The sequence below is a fragment of the Natator depressus genome, chromosome 5, assembly GCF_965152275.1.
Source record: "Natator depressus isolate rNatDep1 chromosome 5, rNatDep2.hap1, whole genome shotgun sequence".
In the NCBI taxonomy this organism is placed as follows: domain Eukaryota; kingdom Metazoa; phylum Chordata; order Testudines; family Cheloniidae; genus Natator; species Natator depressus.
The window spans coordinates 101,847,847-101,869,323 of record NC_134238.1 but is presented as its reverse complement, the minus strand read 5'-3'; the positions used below and the strand labels follow the sequence as shown (position 1 = coordinate 101,869,323).

General features: G+C 40.1%; 1 protein-coding gene across 1 annotated transcript in view; it reads left to right on the top strand.

Moving 5' to 3' along the window:
* BRD10 (bromodomain containing 10) overlaps nucleotides 1-21,477 on the top strand; it is a 108,181-nt gene that overhangs the window by 4,740 nt on the left and 81,964 nt on the right. Inside the window, exon 2 of the mRNA XM_074953329.1 lies at nucleotides 6,520-6,720. Within this exon, the coding sequence (XP_074809430.1) occupies nucleotides 6,520-6,720 (201 nt within the window). The remainder of the gene's footprint in view (nucleotides 1-6,519; nucleotides 6,721-21,477) is intronic.

The following is a 21,477-nucleotide window of genomic DNA, read 5'->3' as shown; positions in this document are numbered from 1 at the left end:
GCACCAGCCAATCACCTCAGCCTTGCACCCCAGAAATATACCATCTTACACTGCTCAAGACTCCCATGGACAGTGCAAGCTCATTAATAAGATTGCCACTTCTTCAGAGGAAAGTGGACCTGCCCCAGCCTTTGTAATCTGAGCTGAGATTCCCCAAGCACTTCAGCCAAAACCACACTGTTTTAGGTAAAATATAAAACAGATTTATTAACTACAGAAAGACTGATTTTAAGTGATTATAAGTAGCAGGCATAGAGATCAAAGTTGGTTATCTTAGAAATTCAGTCTAAATTTTAACTTCAACAGATTAAGCAAAATTTGAATCAAACAATCTCTCACCCTGGTAGAAGTTACAGGCAGTTTACACTTCTCAATACTCATACTGAACTCCCTTCCAGCCTGGGACCAATCTTCCTATTTCAGAGTCTTTGTCTTCTAGACGATCTTTCAGGTGTTGAGATTTGGGGTGGGGGGAGGGAAGAGGCTAAGTGATGTCATTGTATCTCTTTTATACTTCCTTCCAGCTGCTAGAAAGATCCTTGCCCTGACCTGGGGGAGTCCCCATTGCATATGTGTGCTCTCTGAGAAGTCTCTGGGATCGTGGATTCTTCGTGATGGGCCATTAACCCCAGTCTGGCCAGTGATGGTTGCTCCTTTGTCCCTATGAAGGGCCAGCTGTGGGCATCTCCCAACCTCAAAGTATTTCAGTAATACAAACAGCAATACTTCATAACTTAACATACAATGATAGTACATACAATTCAACAGGATATTAAGATTCAACAGATCAAGACTTTTAAAATGATACCTCACAAGGCATGCATTGTACAAAACATATATTAGTTATATGACACTGTGAGTATGGGCATTCCAGGATGCTAATTTGAGGTACAGAGTGTCACAATAATGGAATGATAACAAATGAGTTTTATCATGAGGGATGTTATACTTCTCTATTTTGAAAAAACAGGTAGTGTTAGTACTAAGAGTAATCACATTAGCTTCAAATTAGGCCATCTGAGTCGTTATGATGATGACTGAACCTCAAGAAAGCTGAATCTGGGTAATAAGTGAAGACTTGGACGTTAGTAATTTTTCAGAGGGACCTAATTCTATAATTGTTATAAAAGTATAGCTGCAACATCTAGTTAAATTCATATTCTAAACTGCTGATGAAAAAATAGGAACCCAGTTAATCCAAAATGGCAAATATAGCAGAAAATAGCAGAAGACTCTAAAAGAGCTATATAGAAACTTTTCTCGTGCTGAGTCCTGGATTTCTCACCTGCTGCAATGGACTGTGAGCATCTCTAGAACAGGAATTGAAGAATGCCTTTAGATTACTACATCTAGCCTGAGTGGTGTGTACACGAGAATGGTGTGAGAATAGGACCTGAGGTTTACAAGAAGATGAAGTAATAAAAAAGCCCATGGAGGGTGTTCTCACCAATATAGTCAGATGTTTTGTCTGGGTGGTGAAAGATGCCAACTTCTAACGTATTGTACTCTTTAAAAGTAGCACAGGTATAACAGACACTAAGTTGAATCTTTGTATTAAATATTTCAGGACTGAACTGCAGGGATATGTACAGGATTTTTGTAGTCAGCTTGGGATTGATAAAATAGCATGTAGAAAGAAATGCTTGTAGGAAGGTGGTCAACTACAGGGACAATGATTTACTCCAGAAATCTTTTTGCTTTTTAACTGGTGTATTTCAGGCCTTGGCTTGGGAACTTGGTTGCACCAATGCCATTAGTGGGATTGGGGCTTAGTTGCTTGTGATTATCTGAAGCAGCTCCCCTTAGACAACACAGGAGACTGGTTTTGGGGTGCACTGTGTCTAGCTCTCTGCAGTTAGAAGGCTTTTCCAGTCAGATATGGGACATCTAAAAAGAGAAAAATTAGTTCATATCTGTGAAGAAATGAGGTGACTCTGTAACAGAAGCTTTCTAAGTGTGGGGCACAACATACCAGCCCCCGTGACTATCGGTGACCCCTTGGCCATCTGTTTCTTATAAACAAGCGGGTACTCATGGAACACTAATCTTGGAAGAGTGGTTCAGCAAAAAATGTTTTGGGAACCTTTGGTATATAAGGTTGCATTTTAGAATCAAATTCTCTATAGAAAGTGGTTTTCAGCATATCTTTTAGATCTAAACAAACTGACGCAGTGAATTTGTTGACCTTGAATTCTGTTTCTGAACATAAGTGAATACTGGCAATCACTCAGTAACTGGCTAAATGAGGTACCATACTGTTTAATATCCTTAAGAGTTAGGGGCTGATGAAAATGTGTATAATTTTAAAGCTTCAGCTGAACTTGATGAAATACAGAACATTTAAAATCAACACAAAAGCCCCCTGTCCCCAAAAAATCAGGTAAAAGTGAGAAGAAACTGGTCATAAAATATTAGAAAACAGCACAGCTGCAAAAGATATTTGAATGGAACACAAAAGAAGGTAAAAGAAGAAAATTCATATTGCTTTAATATGAAAATTTTCATAAGATTTGCAACCAAGGAGGAAAAAACTTGTCAGTACCATCACACTAACAAGGATTTTTGTTGAGATTTGTGGCATAAAAAGCAGGTATCATTCTTTAGCAATAAATGGTAAAATGAAGGCTGCCTACTAGTTGTCTGGCATGTGAATATACAGATAAACAGGTGGTGAAGATCTCGTGCAGTAAAGGTTTTTTAACCTAAACACACAATGTGTTATAAAAATATTCTTTGGGTATGAAAGCATGACTTTTGATTAAAGAACAATCTTTTTATAAGGGCAGTGGGCATTAATCCAATCCCCAACTCAAATTATACACACATCTCTGCATTTAAAGATGTTAAAAATCTAATAACTAGTTCTTTCTTCTGGTACTGTGAAATATATACAAATGGTAGGTGCTGGATTGCTTTTCTGCTAAGCATTCTAGCACCTGTGCAAGGTGGAGTATCAGAGATTACCTTGTGTTAATCACCTGTGCACTCATCTCATTGCCAGGCAGCCTAGTTGCTACCTAATTCTGTTCCTTCCTTTCACCACTCTAGATCAGACTATAATTAGAGTTAGTGTACACGGGAACACTCCAGAAAGTTAAGATGAAGTAACTAAAGTTTTGAAACTAATGTGCTTTAGCTTAACTTCAGTTTTGATTAAGTCATCATAGCTTCTCACGTAGACAAGCTCTTAGGCCACATCTATATGAGGATGTTATATCCAATTAATTTGTTTGCTGTAAGTGAAGCTATTTAACTCCATTGAATTGAAGTGTGTTCACACCACTGTGTTATTCCAGATTAAGGTACTTTCCTTGCTAATCATTATGTCCATGCAGCTCTGCTTGTTAGAATTAACCACTCAGTATTCTGGATAGACATCCCATGGTGCAGCACAGCCTTCGTTTTACCATTTATTGTTAAAGAATGATACCTGTTTTTTATGCCACAAAATGTACATGGTTTTTCTCATGGTACATTGTGTGGTGAAACTACAGGAGTTCTGGCAAGGTTGGGGTAGGGAGCAAATTAGCAAATGCCGATGATTCCTTTGTTGCTCACAATGTTTACCCTGTAGTAAGTAGAGCTAATCTTTCTTCTCTTTTTATGCCACTTCATTGGGTTGGTGGTTCATTCCTTTTGTGTTGAGTAATTTGGGGGACTACTCTGAATATGGTTAGAATTGGACTCAGCTTTGTCTCCTGTATATATGTATTTCATAATCGTGGGCTCTTCACCAAGGATAGTCTTGTCCCAAATTTCCCGAGCTCAGATTTGGATTCCAGCAGCCAAAGGATTACCACTGAGGATAACAAGTGGGGTGGGAGTTGCAGAGCAAGTGGCAACCATTCTGATAAATTATTTTTGTTACAGCAGTGCCTAGAACAGTGGTCTCCAACCTTTTTAAGCCCACGATCACTTTTTGAATTTAAGGGCAACTGAGGATCTACCCCGCCCCTTCCCCCAAAGTCTCGCCCCACTCGCTCCTCCCTGTCTCTCTCCCTCACTCGCTCTCTCCCACCGTCACTCGCTTTCACCAGGCTGGGGTAGGGGGTTGGGGTTCAGGAGGGGGGTGTGGGCTCTGGGCTGGGGCTAAGGGGTTCACAGTGCGGGATGTGGCTCTGGGGCAGGGGATTGGGGTGCAGGAGGGGGTGAGGGGTGCAAGCTCTGGGAGGGAGTTTGGGTGCAGGAGGCCGCTCTGGGCTGGGGCAGAGTGTTCGGGTGCAGGAGGGAGTACAGGGTGCTGGCTCTGGGAGGGGGGTCAGGGCTGAGGCAGTGTGTTGGGGTGAAGGAGGGGGTATGGGTGTTGGCTCCAGGAGGTGGCTCAGGGCTGGTTTGGGGTGCTGGCTCTGGGAGGGGGCTCAGGGCTGGAGCTTGGGGTGCAGAAGGCAGTTCAGGGTACAAGTGGGGGTTCAGGATGCTGGCTCCGGGAGGGGGCTCAGGGCACGGGGTTGGGGTGTGGCCTCCTACCTGGCAGCATTTACCTCCCTTGGCTCCCGGTTGGCAGCGCAGTGTGGCTGCCACTAAGGCAGGCTCCCTGCTTACCTTGGCCCCATGCCCCTCCCAGAAAGGGCCAATGCTCCCCTGTAGGGGAGGGGGCGGGTGGCGCATGGCTCCATGCAATTCCCCTCTCTGCAAGCACTGCCCTCGCAGCTCCCATTGGCCACGGCTCCCCATTCCTAGCCAATGGGAGCTGCGGGGGCAGTGCTTACAAGCAGGAGCAGCATGTGGAGGACGACCCCTAGGGCCGCAGTGGCCACTTCCAGGAGCGGTGTGGGGCGGGGGCAGGCAGGGAGCCTGTCTCAGCGGCAGCCCTGCTTGGAGATCATCCAGGATCGACCAGTTGATCACAATCAACCAGTTGGTGACCACTGGCCTACAATGTACTAGGTTTTGTACAGACCTATAGGAAGACAAGTTCCCTGCCCTGCAGAGCTTACATCCTAAAAAAGAGATTGCAATCTAAAAAGTAAAATTAGGGCATTTAAAATGAGAATCAAGGGCATGAAATGGACCTGAAATGCATTTGGGAACCAATGCAGACTATGAAGCATTGTGTGATGGTGATTGCATCAGCCAGCGCTACCCTGTTGTTGCCTGCTGCATGCTAATCCAGTTTGTTTGCAGGTGGGCCTTAACAACATCCTCCGAGTAAATTGCAGTATTGTCTATAAATGACCAATATATGGATCTTTTTATTATGCTCACAGTGAAGAGGAACAAGTAAATGTAGTGTAGAAGTACAGGTGGGAATGTTCCGTTCTTGACACTTCCCAGGATTACACTTTTAATTGCTTCATGTTCGGGCCGGGATAGTGGGGAGACATTGCTTTAACATGGGTGTTATATAAATACCTATATTTTGCTTCTTGCTCTCCTGTTCATCCTGAGTGTGATGAGTGATGTTGGAATGGCATTGTGGCTTTTGCACACCCTATGAACCTGAATGTGAGAAGTTTGATTTTTGTTGTTGTTGACAATAGCTCCCTTTTGTGCATTCTTTGTGCTCAAAACTTCTGCACGAGTAAGTTAGGGAATATATTAAATTAATAATAATAAAGGTCCTCAAATATGTTGGCAGCCAATATCTGTATTTTTTGCCTTCATAAAATTTTACAACCTGAATTACTATTATTTACATCTTAGCTTACAAAATATAATTGCCTAGTCTTATTAACTTGTAGCTTGTTTTCTCTGTTTTGCTGTTAATACTCATTACAAAACAACCTCTAACTCTTCAGTCTTTAACAATTCTAATATCTTGTGTATATATTTTCTCTATTCATTTGTAGTAGAGAAAGACATTCTCTATTTTGTTAGGTCCAGTCTGGGAAATTGGTGGTGGTTTGGGTTCTTACCTTTTGTAACCCAGGAAGCGTGTGTAATTTTTCTTGATTTTTTTGACAATCTAAGATGATGACTAATTGAATAAAAATACAATGTTGTGAAAAGTGTTTGTTTTTTATCATTAAACTTCATGACTTCATTTGAGTTTCCTAACACAGTGTAAGAGAGAGATCCAAAACAAGAAAAGATTATTCTTTTGTTTTCAGCTATTTCATTTTGTAAATATTTCAAACTGTAATATTCCCAATTTTGTAATCTAAAATTTGAAATTTTGGCAATCTGTCATGTGGAGTTTGCAACAAATCTTTTGTTTCAGAATGCTTTTGTATGTTCTGAAAACAGCCTTATCTGAGCTCAAGTATATAATATTTGTGTCTAGATGTTTACAAAATATATAATGTAGAAATTAATTTTGAAAATTTAATTATTATTTATTTAGGAGATAGCTATTCACCATTTTTAATAGTGTAGGTTTTGGCATGTAAGTTTAATATTTTGTAAAGGAGTGGTTGTTTGATCTCTGAAGAATTTGGCAGTTCAGTTGAGGATCGTAATGACACTCTAACAATATCAGTTTTTTCTGACCTAACCCAGTTGTACATTTTAGAGGTGTAGGTAGTGGATTACTGCTGGTCAGGAAAAATTATTGTGCATTGATCTATTTTTTCTTGCAAGGCACTTGAGAGAGAAGACAACAATAGCAGTAACATCCAAAGGGTACTATGGGTTGGAAGATGAGAAAGGAACAGCATGCACTTCAACAAGGCGTCGTTCCACACCTCGCAGTTTAGCAGGCTTGGCAACAGGCATTTTTGAGTCCATAATGGTTCAGGTTCTGAGACAAGAAGAACAACAGAGAGCAAAAGAAGAAAAGAGGTAAAAGGAAAAAGTTAATTTTTTTGTAGTCTTGCCTTTCCATTTCTCAAATGTTTCTCTTCTGGAACACCAAATACATCACCTATTGTTTTGTGATACAGAGTTCACTTTTGAACCCTGGACTACAATATAGTTAAGAATGCAATTACATCATGGTGATTGCCACTGTCACAGAACCCATGAATTTTGCCATATATTTGGACTTGACTCTAAAAGGTCACCACTGTCATGGAACCATTTTGCCATTTATATGGACCCTGTGGCTACACATTAGCAATTTGTTAGTTTTGTATCAGTCTAGTTCTCAGTGAAAAAGGGCCAGATCCAAGTAAACTAACATACAGTTCATGTGCAGCAGATGGTCAGTGCTTACTAACAAACTGTTCATGTAGACCCTGCTGCTGCACAACAACAGGTCATAAGTTTGCCTTGATCAGCTGCTGTGCATTAACAGTTGATTAGTTCACCTTGATCTAGTCCCATTTCAAAGAGAACGAGATCAAAGTGAACTAACAAACTGTTAATGTGTGACAGCAGGGTCCACAAGGTTACTGTGACCATAGTGTGAAATTGTTTTTTTTTTTTTTTTACTGCGACTGTGCCATGAATTACATGTGCTTTTACCATTAGAAGGTATCCGCAAAACTCTAGTTAGTCTTGATTCACTTTTGTTATTGGAAAATGGCCCAAACACCGTAATGGTGTAGATCATTTTAAAACTTCTTATATTTTAATATCAGAAAATTTGTAATAGCATTTGAAAGCCAGAATGTAGTAGTCTATGGACATATTCCTTGTTTGCTGAATCCTGATTTACCATACTTCCCCATGAGCATTTTTTTTTGTATGACTATAAGCAGTCACTATAAGCAGTCATGACTGAAGTACTGAAAACAAGTAACTTGAAACATTCTTAATCCATGTTTGTTGAAATAAAATACTACATATAATTTTTTAGTCTAGAACAACACATTCCTTATAATGGAAGAGTATGTTGTTTCTTAATTAAATACATTTTGAGAAGTTATATTCATCCTGATACCAATAGCATATAATCACCTTTTTTTATTCTCTGTGTATGGTGTGTGTATGTCCATTTATATGTTCTGTATAGGATGTTTTAATGTATTCAATAAATATTTCATTCTGTGGCGTATTTTGAAAGAGGTCCACTTATGGACTGTCTCCTATCAATCCCTAACTTATCCCACAGAATTCTTTTTCTGTTCTGGGGCTCTGTGAACTATGTTTGAGGATCATTCTTAAAAGGACTGTATGTTGATAGGGCATATCGCTTGTTCTCCTTTTCGTTTGTCATAATGTGTAGTAGTTCAAGGTCATAGTATCCATTAAAAGAAAATAGTGGAAAGGGAGAACATACTTATTAAATCTGAAGTCTTCTTAGGGAGCCTATTTCTGCGCTATCATTCTGCTCCAAATGTGAAAACAGTAGACTGGAAAGGAACTAGGCCGGAGAACTGCAGGATCTTGGCTCATGTACCTTCATGATGCCTCTGCATAGTTCCCAATTCTCTTCTCCAGATCCCTCAATGGCAGCATGACCAGTAAGGTTATCTATGCTGGAATTGGCTCACATCTATTGCATATGACATTTTAGTGGGGACCACCATTAGGAGAAACTAATGAAGCTTCAAACATCAAACCACATTAACTTCTGTGGTTGCTTAGTCCCCATTTCTGCCTCCTTGGGAGTAGAGTATGCTGTGTCAAGTGGCTATTCTCTGACTCTAACTTCTTGGGTAGTTAAGGTTGATGGGGGTGTTTTGTTTATAAACACCAGTTTCGGGCCTTAAATATCTGAGGGCAAGTCTACACTACAAAATTAAGTTGACCTAAGTTACATCAACCTACAGCCACTGGAGTAATTAAATTGCTTCTGCATGTCCACAGTACGCTCCTTGTCTCAGCAGTGCCTCACCAGGAGTGCTTGGATTGATTTAACTGTCAGTGTAGGGCATTCGTGGAACGGTTTCTGAAGCAACAGTCTATTTAAGCAACTCAGTGTCTGCACTGACATTGAGTCAACCTAACCACATCAACCTATGCACTTCGCCTCTTGCGGAGGAGGAGTTAAGTAAATGTAGTGGGTGAGTTTTATCAGTTGGAGCTACATTTTAGTGTAGACGCTTACAGAGTTAGGTCAATGTGAGCTGCCTTATGTCAACCTAACTCTTAAGATGAAAGCACTACAGAAAAAAAATACTAAAAAAAATAAAACCTGCATGCATGCTAATAACCTTACCAGCGATTCTACCCTTCCCCAGCTCCAGTAGGGGCTCTCGTAGGAGTCAGTCCTTCAAACCATGGAGTTTTTCTGTGGTTACTAGTTAATAACAGCTTTAGCTCAGAACAAGCAGATCATCCTGTTTGTTCATGCAGCTTGGACCTTTGTTTTCAACCTTCAGGAACAGGTAACCAGCAGAAAATGGTTCGTTCTTCAGGGTGTAGTATCAAAAACTTTGGGTTTTTGATTAACTGAAGATGGGGTGGAAGGAATTTGCATTCAACTCCCTCTAGGTATTTCCCAGGAAATCTACTTCACATGTATTATCCTCCAGAAGCCCATTCTGATCTGCCTCATTCAGTATAGTTTTTTGATAATCCATATCCACAATAATATATAATCTTTGCACTTAATAGGATGGACTCCAAAGATACTAAAACTTAATTCAGTAGGGTTTTCCCAGGATATTGCCACATCTGCTACTTATCCATGTAAACAGCAATCACATCAAGAAAAAGTGCTAGATGGGAAATACTTTGTTTAAAGCTAAAAATTCATCTTAATGTAACCCTTCTGCCAGTCAGAGTTGGCAGCAGCAAGGGCTGGGTTCAGTATCTAGGGATTCCTTTTCAATAACACAATGCAAAACCGTCTCGAGCCCCTACCCAGTGACCTGGGACGCTTATGTACCACCCCCCTGGGTGCCTCTAAGAGGCAGTACTTCCCCTCTTGCAAGCAATGAGTCTGAGTGTAGCAAAAGCCTTTTAAAGAGGAGGGAAACTGTGGCATTATCTGGGGAAATACCACAAACAGGATTCATAACGCAAACCATGAGCAAAAGATCCGCTCTCAAGTAAGTTTGGCAGTGTGTTGTACCAATAAAATAAAAAGCAGGATCTTATTAAAGAGGAAAAGGCAAAATGCCACATTTGTGAATACAGAAAGAAGCATAGTAAGCAGTTATAGCTATAACATTCCATCCAATTTCATATTTATTCACACATTCATACACACACAAGTTCTGCAAGGTTGTTATCATAGTTACCAGCCTTAGAGTTGTTCATGCCAAGCCACTGCCCAGGTGGCCTGGACATGAGGAGGGAGCAGGGCCTTGTCAGATGCTCATCTGATGCTCCTGGAAGTTGGTTTGCAGAATCAGACCCCAAAGTTCTCACTTTCTAGAGTCCATTTTTATAGGAATTTCTTCCTATGCCAGTCTATGGGAATTGCTTCATCATGCTGTTGCTGAATCAGTCAGCAGATGGCACATTCCTGATGGCTCCGTGCTGCCAGATGTTATCTTATTCTTTGGTTCTCCCATCCTTGAGGCTGTTGGGTGGATTCCAGTCTGCCCTCCGGGGGTCCTCTGGTTGTTTCCACTTGACGCCTTCTTCAGCCGATGGACACTGGATTCTTAGGCTGGCACCTCCCTGATCATTCAGTTATTATCCACACCAAGCATCCATCCACATACATCCTCTATCTCTATTTTAATCACAATTGTTAACAAAGCGAGATAAATACAACAAAAGGGCGGGGAGTCTCTGGGTGCTGTTTCTGTTGTTACAAAGTATTGCTTTGAGTCTCTCTCTGTGTGAGTAGTTGTTACAAAGTATTGCTTTGAGAACAGACTCTGTTTTAGGATGTACTAACACAATTAGCAGCTTGCAAGTTTCACACAGAGAGGGAGAGAAACAGTAAAAATAAGAGACCAAGAGACCTCTTAATTAGTGATACCCTGGAATTTAAACTATGGGGAATCAAACTCATTTGTGATTTTAATACAGAACTTCTTTAATATGATCCAACAAGTGGCATTTTCCCCTCAGGGAAGTCCAGCAACCTAAAAGGCACCCCTCCCACAGTTTCTGTCCTTGGTCAGTGCAGCCCCTAGAGTTCAGAAGTTCATCTGCAGCATGTATCCCCCAGCCTGGGTGAAAGTGGGGGGGAGGTATGGGGGCATCTTACATGCTCCACTGCTTGGGTCACTGGCTGATTGCCATGCCTCTCTGTGGGGTTCTGCTGCAGTCTTCACCACCAGCCATGCCTCTCCGCCAGCTGTCCTGCTAGCCATTCCTCTCACTGCTCACCAAAATGTCTTCAGCCCCCCCTTCCACTTAACACAGCTTTCAGCTCTTAATGATTTCACTATTAGTAGGGGAACCTCAGTGATGGCACACTCAGAACTACTAGCCCAGAGTAGGTGTAAGGCTTAGACCTAGGAGTTAGTGATTTCAGCTCTGCAGCATGTAACAAGATTATCCTAATGGAGTCAAAATTAGCTTTGTTGTTAGACCCTGGAGAGAGGAGGGGTCAAAGTGCTGTTTGGGGCCCATACTACCAGGTACACATATCTATTCGCAGCCTCTCTCAATTCACTGGGTTTTGGAACCCATGTCCCTTGCCTAGCGAGTGCTACTTAGTTGAGGGTAAATCCCTCATAAAATGCCAAGTACAGTTCTACTGTCCTTGATTCACATAACCAGGATAACACCACTTTACTTCTGTTTCCCTAATAACAAAGAGATCGTGGATCCCACAGCAGCCAAAGTGACCATTTGGGCAAGCAGTCCCATCATGCTAGGCAGGGTGGGTGTGCCCATGGAAATGAGGTTAGCCTCTGAAGTCCTTTTCCACAGCTCACCCCCAGAAGTCAGGGTAGAGCTCATTCTGACTCTGCTTACATTAAGAACAATTTAATAACATTAAAGATCATTGATATTTTTACCAAAAGATTAATCAGTCTTTTTCAGATCACAGAAAATTAGTTCGCCATCCCTTTCCCCCCATGCAATGTTAAGTATGCTAATAAGGAACATTCATGGTATAAAACTGGATGCCTGAAGAATGCTCAGGGTCTACTCAAGAGGGATTCAGCTAGCCATTGTTACTGATTATTTCATTTTATTAAAGGTGTAAAAGGAATGAAATTGTCAAAATCTGTTATCACAGGATGGATCAGATGTATGTCAGAAGTATAATAATCTATGGATAATCCTACTCAATCAGGCATTAATGTACTCAGTCTTATTTTGGGCAGTAAGAACCTTTCCTTCAGTGAAAGAAATATATAAAGTAGCAGCTTGGTTTTCCATTTGTGATTTTGAAGAATGTTACAAATTGCGTTTACAAGTGTCTTTGAATGCATCTTTTGGGAGATGAGTACACCAGACTGTGATGTGTCTTTTGTTTTCTAAGGTTATTCATACAATACTACCATTCCTTTTAGTGATTTTTTTTGTCACTTCCCACTTAGAATGTATTCACAGATAAGCCATGAGGAAGAAAAGAAATGAGCAGGCAAGAAATGTATTTTTTTTTTTTTCTTCTCTCTGAGTGGCATGTTTACCAGTGTGGACCCAATCTGAAAAGAAACCCTTGAAGAACCAATGGATGTGAACATTTTTAATAGAATGTGTTTATTTAAAGTAGTTTATTTTACTTTATTAAAATTGATATTTTGTGTTCTTGTTACATTAGCAACAAATTTATATTTTGTTTTCAATTGTGCATATACACATGTAATAACCTCTGACCATTTTTTTTTTTAGTCTCCTTGTGTTCAGTTTTCCCCATCTTCCTGATTCTGTGGATTATCAGCTCCGTGTTGTAGGAGCTTTGTAAGACCCCATTGACAGCTTGCTTGAATTAAGAAGAATAAAAGTTGTAAAACTGGGTTTAGAGATGTAGAGCCAGATTTTCAAAGGTATTTAGGCACCTAGTGGAATAATCCCACTAGGCACCTGTCTGCATTTTAGACACCTAGTATTTTTTCAAAATCTGACCTTTAGCTATTTTATAGAAAATTGTTTTTAAAAAACCCAACTGTGACAGGTTCGATCACAGAAACCCCCTTGGGGCTGCCAACGGATATGCCACGACTACTACTGCCCCTGCCTTCCCTGCCAGTTTGGGACTCCAAAACCGTGCCTGGTTGTGCCAGACATGCTTGCTGGCTACAAACACAGACCTCGGTCTGAACCATGTCCCACAAACTGCAGGCTTAACTGAAAGCAACTTAAGAAATGTTCTTGTCCCTCACACTTAGATACCTAACTCCCAATGTGGTCCAAACCCCAAATCAATCAGTTTTACCCTGTATAAAGCTTATACAGGGTAAACTCATAAATTGTTCATCCTCTATAACACTGATAGAGAGATAGGCACAGCTGTTCTCCCCCCCCCCCCCAATACATATTATGGCTTAATAAGTAAAAAGTGATTTTATTAAATACAAAAAGTAGGATTTAAGTGATTCCAACTGATAACAGACAGAACAAAGTAAATTACCAAAGAAAACACGCAAGTCTATGCCTAATCCAGTAGGAAAACTGAATACAGATAAAACCTCACCCTCAGAGGTGTTCTAGTGAGCTTCCTTTTACAGACTAGTCTCCTAGTCTGGGTCCAGCAATCACTCACACACCCTGTGGTTACTGTCCTTTGTTCCAGTTTCTTTCAGAGATCCTTTGGGGTGGAGAGGATATCTCTTGAGCCAATTGAAGACAAAATGGAGGGGGTTTCCCAAGGCTTTATATAGTGTCTCCTTGTGGCTCTAAACCCCTCCCTCCACCTGTGCAGAATTACAGCTACAAAATGGAGTTTTGGAGTCACATGGGCAAGTCACATGTCCATGCATGACTCAGAACTTTACAGGCCAAGCCACATAGCCAGGAAAGCTCAGATGTGGATTGACGTCTATCAAGGTCTATTGTCAGCTTAAGTGTTTCTTGATTGGGCACTTAACTTACACATTCCTTTCTAAAGAAGGGGACCAAATGCCTTAAAATCAACAAGTAAACAGCCAATATTCATAACTTTGAATACAAAAATGATACATGCATACAAATAGGATGAATATGTGCAGTAGATCATAACCTTTACAGAGATATGTTACATGGCATATGTAGCATAAAACATATGCCAGTTATGTCATATATACATTAATGAGCATATTCCCATAAAGCATTATGGGGTGCAACGTCATACCAACCCTATGTTAAGAGAACATAATTTAGGTTGCAAAATCAAGCACTCAGAAGTTCAGGAATGACGGAATTAGGTTTGCTCAGACAATCTTAATTCTGAGCCCGCATGTCCTTTCTGTATACTGAATGAGGCAAGGGTCTTCTGGAGTAATATTGTATTTGATCATATAATTGAAGACTATATCATAAGGTAAGTGAACAAGGTGGCAGAATTAAGGTGGTGTGGTCAATCATAATTCTAGTATTTCAGAACTATTGAGTGCTTGACTGAGCAACATAAACAACGTTTAACATAGTAATATTGAATATAATTTCCTAATTTGTATTTTTAAAGAACAAACATCCAATAAAATGTATTCTGTACAACTATAACATGCACGGGGCATGGGCATGGCACATGTTTGTTGTGCCAACTTGCACTATGTACCAGTTTAAGGGCCATGCATTAAACTAGCTCAGTGGTCCCCAACCTTTTAGTGGCCAATAGCACATTCATGTTTTCAGAAGAGTGTGGCGGGCGCCAACATTTTTCAAGGCTTATTTTGTATTTGTACATTAAATAATATATTTATTAATCCATAAGATAAAAAAGGTAATTTTACTTGTAAAAGGTATTAATTAAATTATGTGGCAATTACTTTCACCTTACCATTGAATTTGCTCTTTTTTATCTATCTGTAAGAAAAATTTATGATTTATTTTGTAAAAACTTCTTAACAGTTTTCATCTTATTTATTTTTAAAAAAGTAAAATTATTTTTGATTGGACAGTTTTTTGGAAAAATTTAGACTAGCTGAAGCAGAAAGTGAGGCTAGTAATATTTCAGTCCTATATATAAAACATTGTTGAACTGCTGGTCCAGATATATTTATTATTCTTACTTTAACATAGATAGCCAGTTATGGTTAATTAAAAAATATTCTTTGTGTTGTTACTTGTATCTGGATTTAAATAAACAAACAAACATTTAAAAAAAAAGTTAAATACAAGTTAATCATATGCGCTCATCAGCACTTAATGGAAAATAGGTATAATTAATTCATGTGTTTTTTTTCTAATAAAGTCAATGTGATTTTTGGCACTGCATTTCTTCAGCCAATTTTTCGTAGTTGGGAGAGTAGGATGATATTCCCATTTGTAAGCAATCATCAAGATGGGCATCTGTATGCCGAGATCTGTATTTTGATTTTATGATGTTCATTGTTGAAAACGGAACTTTGCATAGATAAGTGGAACCGAAATAAGGTTTTATTTTGTATGCTACATTTTTTAAGGCAGGAAACTTTTTTCGGTCAAAGTTTTCATCTGTTGCGCAGGATTTTAGAACAATATCATTTTGAAGGTCCAAAATCTCCCGTTCCACGTCTTCTGTTCTTTCTTGAATGAGACTCACAATTGACGTAGCCATTTCTGTTACCTCTATTTGGCAAGTAAAAGGATTCACAAGAAAAGCAACTACAGGCTCAATGGTGGTGAGCTGTTGAAATCTCTTTTCAGATTGTTCTAGAAGTGTTTGAATGTGGATAACAAATGGTGATGGGTTAAAATCACTGTCACATACCACTTTCTTCATACTTGGGAAATGTATGAGAGACTTCGTCTTCATATGTGACATCCACAAGATCAGTTTTGCTTTGAATGATTTTACAGAACCTATCATTTGAGCCACGTTTGTCTTTTCCCTGGAGCTCAAGATTTAAAATGTTCAATTTGTCAGTGATGTCGGCAAGAAAAGCCAAGTCCATTAACCAGTTGGAGTCTTCTAGTTGCTCAAAGTTCTGATCTGTGGACTTCAGAAATTCTTTGATCTCTTCAATTAGGCTTAAAAAACATGCAAGACCTTTACCTTTGCTCAGCCATCATACTTCTGTATACAAGATAAGATCAGATTGTTTATCATCAACATCTTCCAACAGGGCCGTAAAAAGTCGGTGTTGCAAAGGTTTAGCTCGAATAGTGTTAATTATTTTAATAACGACATTCATGACGTGTTGAAAAGAAAGAACTTTGACGCACAAAGCTTCTTGGTGGATAATGCAATGATAGGACATAAAGTTCGGAAAGGATTCATTCTTCTTGCAGAGTGCAATGAATCCATTGGTGCTGTCCATCATTGCTGGTGCCCCATCAGTGGTGATTGCAGACAGCTTGTGTAGTGGCATACTAATTGATGTTGCATATGATTTGAATAAATTACAGATGTCCTCACCCTTTGTTTGCCCTGTCATAGGCAATACTCTGAGTAACTCTTCTTTTATGGTGAAGTCACGAAATACCATCCTCACCATAACTGCCAACTGCGCTGTATCTGATATATCTGTCGACTCATTGAACTGCAGTGAAAACCAGTCACATATTTCCAAGTCATCCTTTAGCTGAGTTTGCATGTCGCTTGAAATTGCATGTATCCTCCTCGTAACTGTGTTGTCTGATAACTGCAAGTCTTGTATTACCGACAAAATCTCACGTTTGTTAGGAAATCCTTGAAACAGGCAATCAGCACCAGTCAAAAATGCTTCCTTCAGCAATTCACCATCTTCGAAGGGTTTTTTCTTCTTGCAAGCAGATGAGCAATTTTAAAGGAAGCAATAGTAGCACTTTTAGACTTTACCACTTGTCTAGTGAAAATAGATTGCGGGGCAGATAGGTTTGATTTGAGTTGATTAATTTTCTTCTTTCTCAACTCAGATTTAAATGGATGGCTAATGTCAAAACAGCCGTGATCATTTTGGAAATGGCGTTCGACATTGTTTTTTTGGCACTGCAACAGTACCACCGCACAATAAGCAAACATATTTCCCTTTATTTTCAATAAAACAATGGGATTCTTCCCACTCTGCATTGAAATAATGCGTATGTTGTCTTTTATTTGAACCACTCATTTTGGGGCAAAACGTTAAAACAATAATAAATCGCAAAGCACAAGAAAACAGCAGTATGAGTGCAGCGGAAGAATACTCACAGGGCCGGCTCCAGGCACCAGCGGAGCAAATAAATGCTTGGGGCGTCACATGCTAAGGGGCGGCATTTCGTCCATTCTTGTGGTGGCAGAGTCTGAGCGGGTTTTTTTTTTTCTGTTTCAGCAGTTCGGGCGTGATGCGGTGTTTTTTTGCGCTTTGGCAGTTTGGGCGGTGGCAGTCCGAGACACTTTTTTTTTTTTTTTTTTTGGCAGTTCTGGGCAGTGCGGAGAGAAGCCGGTGAGAGGCCGTGGCCCCGCACCTGCCGGGGACAGAGAACACCAGCACCTGCAGCCCCAGAGTTCTCTGTCCTCGGCAGGTGCGGGGCCGCGGCTTCTCTCCCTTGCTGGGCATTACCTTTCACACCGTGTCACTAGGCAGGCACGCATAAATGCCCTGGCGGGTTTCATAGTACCCGTGGGCACCAAGTTGGGGACCACTGCACTAGCTGACTCTACAGAAGGTGCAATCAAGTGCACAAAATAAACAGAAAAAAAATAAATAGTTTTTTAATTGCTTTCTGTTATACTTTGTTACTTTTAAAAGTATCAGGTAAATAATTTTCAGGGAGAGTGTGATTATTTTTTTCCACATGTAGAGTTTTAATGCTTTGCTTTCTTAATTTGTTTCAGATTGATTTACCATCCAGCTTTATTTTTATGTTAATTTTAAATAGCTAAAATTTTGAAAGTTCTCTCTCCACACAAAGCATAAGAGGCATCTATAGGTGCAAGACCCAGAGTTGACAAGTTCATATGGCCGCTAAAATTCAGCTGAGCCCTTATTCAGTGTAAATCCAGTTGAAGTCAGTGGGAATTTTTGCTTGTCTAAGGAATGTAGGATTCCAGTATAAGATGAGGAAATCTATTTGACAGTTTGTCGGACATGTCATTCAGAGAAATATGTTTGGATCAGATATTTTTATTTGTCAGATAAAAGTATCGTTTTGTTGCAGCCACTCTTTACAGTGATTTCATCATGTCAGTGTTTTGACATTACCAAATGTACAGTGCTTCCCATTATTACCAATGTGATTTGCAAATAAAAATATAAAATACAGACTCCTTTTTAAATGTTACTTTACACACAATCACACACCAAGTATTGAAATCATGTTTTAATTTTATGTTTCTCTTTCCAAACTAGATATGCAAGACTGGAGATAAAATATGGCCACAGCAAAATATTGTGTGATAACATGCAATGGTGGAAAATATGGAAAGACTTTGTGCAATAAATATTTATTAAATGATGTAGATTCATTCTCAAGAACAGGTTTTAAAAACAATAAAATTTACACTAGTTTCGTGGGTTTTTGCCAAGCAGTAAGCAAAGGTGTCTTTAGGATTTTTTTTAGTAATAAAGGGAAAATATGTTGACAAAAATGATATAGTTTAGTGGAATTAGATTATAAACTTTGCACTAACAAGTACACGGTGGCATACTTTTTGTAGTTTGTTTTAATAAAGCCCATCATAGTTCGGTGTAAACTGTGCAGGAATCTTATATATACAGCGCAGATCAGAAATCACACTGCTCGTGTCTCCTCTGTGCGGCCCCAGCAAGGCTGTGGTGTGGCTCTTTTAAGAATCTGCTTGTTCCCTCCCCCGTGACGGTGGGTTTGGACTTCTCTCCTTACTGCAAGGGAATGCAAGCCCTTCTGTTTTTGTGTCATGCTTGGCTGAGCCAAGAGGAGGTAGTGGCTCTGGGATGCCCCTTGGGCAGGAGCTCAGATGGGGCCTGTCTGGGCTCTGTAGTGCTGGCCTGGGTTAGCGGAAGTTCCAAAGCTGTGGCCTGAGGGGCAGAAGCACACAGCCCTGACCGCATACCCACATCTCATCTGCACAGTAGTTCGTGTCCAGTTGCTGCTGCCAAGAGGCAGCAGGGGAGTGAGCTCCAGCCCAGCCCCCTTCCTGGGAGTCCCCAGTGGGCATGTCTGAAACCCCTGGCCCAGGGAACTTGCGGGGGGTGTGTGGGTTTGTCTCTCCCTGTCCCTCCCTCTCCCAGGCTCCTAAGACAGCTGCTGCATAGCAAATCATTTCCCTCTGGGACATCATGAATGGTGGTAATAGAGACTAATGTGTGAGACTGGGGAGGAGACACCCTGGAGCAGCCCTCCTTACACCCTATTCTCCCGGCTGCCCCCCAGAACCTCTCCTAAACACTCCGTAGCTCAGACACACACAACCCCTCCTATACATACCCCTCACTGCACACACACAATCCCCCTCCCATGCTCACCCCTCGCTTTTTTTTTTTTTTTGGCTGGAGGACAAAAATGTAATGTTCAATGGAGTTTGTGGCCCCCTCAGTACAAAATAATAATAATAATAATTGAGGGAATATTGATGCCAATACATTTCACCAATGCAGTACTAATTGCATGAATGTTTTAGTAATTACTTTAATTACTTTCAAAAATATTTTCAAAGTTCTGTTGAACTAGTAATCACAACAGTAAAATAAAAAAACCTTAAATGTGCTTTTTCCTACTGATATACTGAAAAAATTTATATAGCCAAATTTATTATTTATACTCTGAATGGGTGTGCCTGCATGCAATCTTTGGCTGTAATTTCAACATCTTTAATAAATTAAGGATTGGTTTTGGTTATTAATAGCTATTCTTAGTGATTGGCCCCCTTCACCATCTGCTAAACCAGACCATTCCCCTCCCCTCCCATCTCCAAGGTGCAGAAACCCTTTTGGTCCCACCTTTTTTCAAGCCCAAGTGCTCTAATATACACAACTTACCTGTACATTTATTTCAGTGTAGAGTTCATATATTCAAATAAACACATTACCATATGTTAGAGTATTTAGCTGCCTAAGGCATTTGGAAGCCGCCTTATGTAGTTGCGAAGGAACGGCAGGCTTCTCGCAGGTGGAGGAGAGGTTTAGGAGTGCGTGGCAATTGAGTGGGTGTTTGGATGGGAGCACTTCACTTTTTTTAAAAAGAAAAGGAGTACTTGTGGCACCTTAGAGACTAACCAATTTATTTGAGCATAAGCTTTCGTGAGCTACAGCTCACTTCATCGGATGCATACTGTGGAAAGTGTAGAAGATCTTTTTATACACACAAAGCATGAAAAAATACCTCCCCCCACCCCACTCTCCTGCTGGTAATAGCTTATCTAAAGTGATCACTCTCCTTACAATGTATATGATAATCAAGTTGGGCCATTTCCAGCACAAATCCAGGTTGCTATTACCAACAGGAAAGTGGGTTTGTGCGTGTGTGTGGGGGAAACCTGGATTTGTGCTGGAAATGGCCCAACTTGATTATTATATACATTGTAAGGAGAGCGGTCACTTTAGATAAGCTATTACCAGCAGGAGAGTGGGGTGGGGGGAGGTATTTTTTCATGCTTTGTGTGTATAAAAAGATCTTCTACACTTTCCACAGTATGCGTCTGATGAAGTGAGCTGTAGCTCACGAAAGCTTATGCTCAAATAAATTGGTTAGTCTCTATGGTGCCACAAGTATTCCTTTTCTTTTTGCGAATACAGACTAACACTGCTGTTACTCTGAAACCTGTCACTTTTTTTACTTTCTTTTTTCTATTCCACTGCCCACCCTCAGGAAGTTAACTGAAAAAATCCTATGTTAATACAATATTGAGGTATAACATTTCAGTGGACAAAAGTTAGAAAATGTAGACGTGAAGGTTCCCAATTAATTCGGACACCTTTGTACATGTGTGTTTGTTAATGGCATATATTTAACAACTTAATAGAGGCACTCATTGGACTTACAACACAATTGGTTCCTGAAAATTGCGTCATAAGTCGAAATGTCATAACTTGGAACCACAATACACTCCATTGCGGGACCAAGGGTTGTAAAGTTGAAACCAGTTGTTGTAAGTCAAATCAGGGGGTCAATTCAGAAACGTTGTAAGTGTTGTAATTCGAACGTCATAAAGTCAGGGACTGCCTGTAATTGCTAACCTTGAAATATAATGCAGGAGAGATACAGCTCACTCTACTCATGTAAGTAGTCCTGTTTACTTCAATGGACTTAATCATCCAAGTAAGGCAAGCAAGATTTGACCTCATATGTATAATGTGGCTGTATTAACGCTGATGTGGAAACATCAACTTTTGAATTTACTGATATTTTTTAATTTAAATTTTTTGGTGTTGCATTAATATATCTTTCTGCATTTAATAGGTAAATAAATAACAAATACCCAACAATATAGTATTAGGAAACTTCATCTTGGGGTTTCAGTTACAAACCATTTGAACTTTCTTCATGATTTGTGTCAGATTAAACTTTCATTGGAATTACATTTTGATGTCACATGGCTACTTCTCTGTAGTTCTTGCACATTCTTAAATACATATAGCACACTCACTCAGTGAAAAGTGCTGGTCTGTGGTATAGTACTCCCTCTTTGCGACAAAGATACAATCTAAACTAGGCTATTAATGCAATACATATACATAAAAATGTATAAAGTGGCAGAGTAATGTCTATTTTAGAGCAGTGGTTCTTAACCTGGGGTGCACATACCCCCTGGGGGTGCAAGATGCTCTTTCTGGGAGTGCGAGACATGCCAGA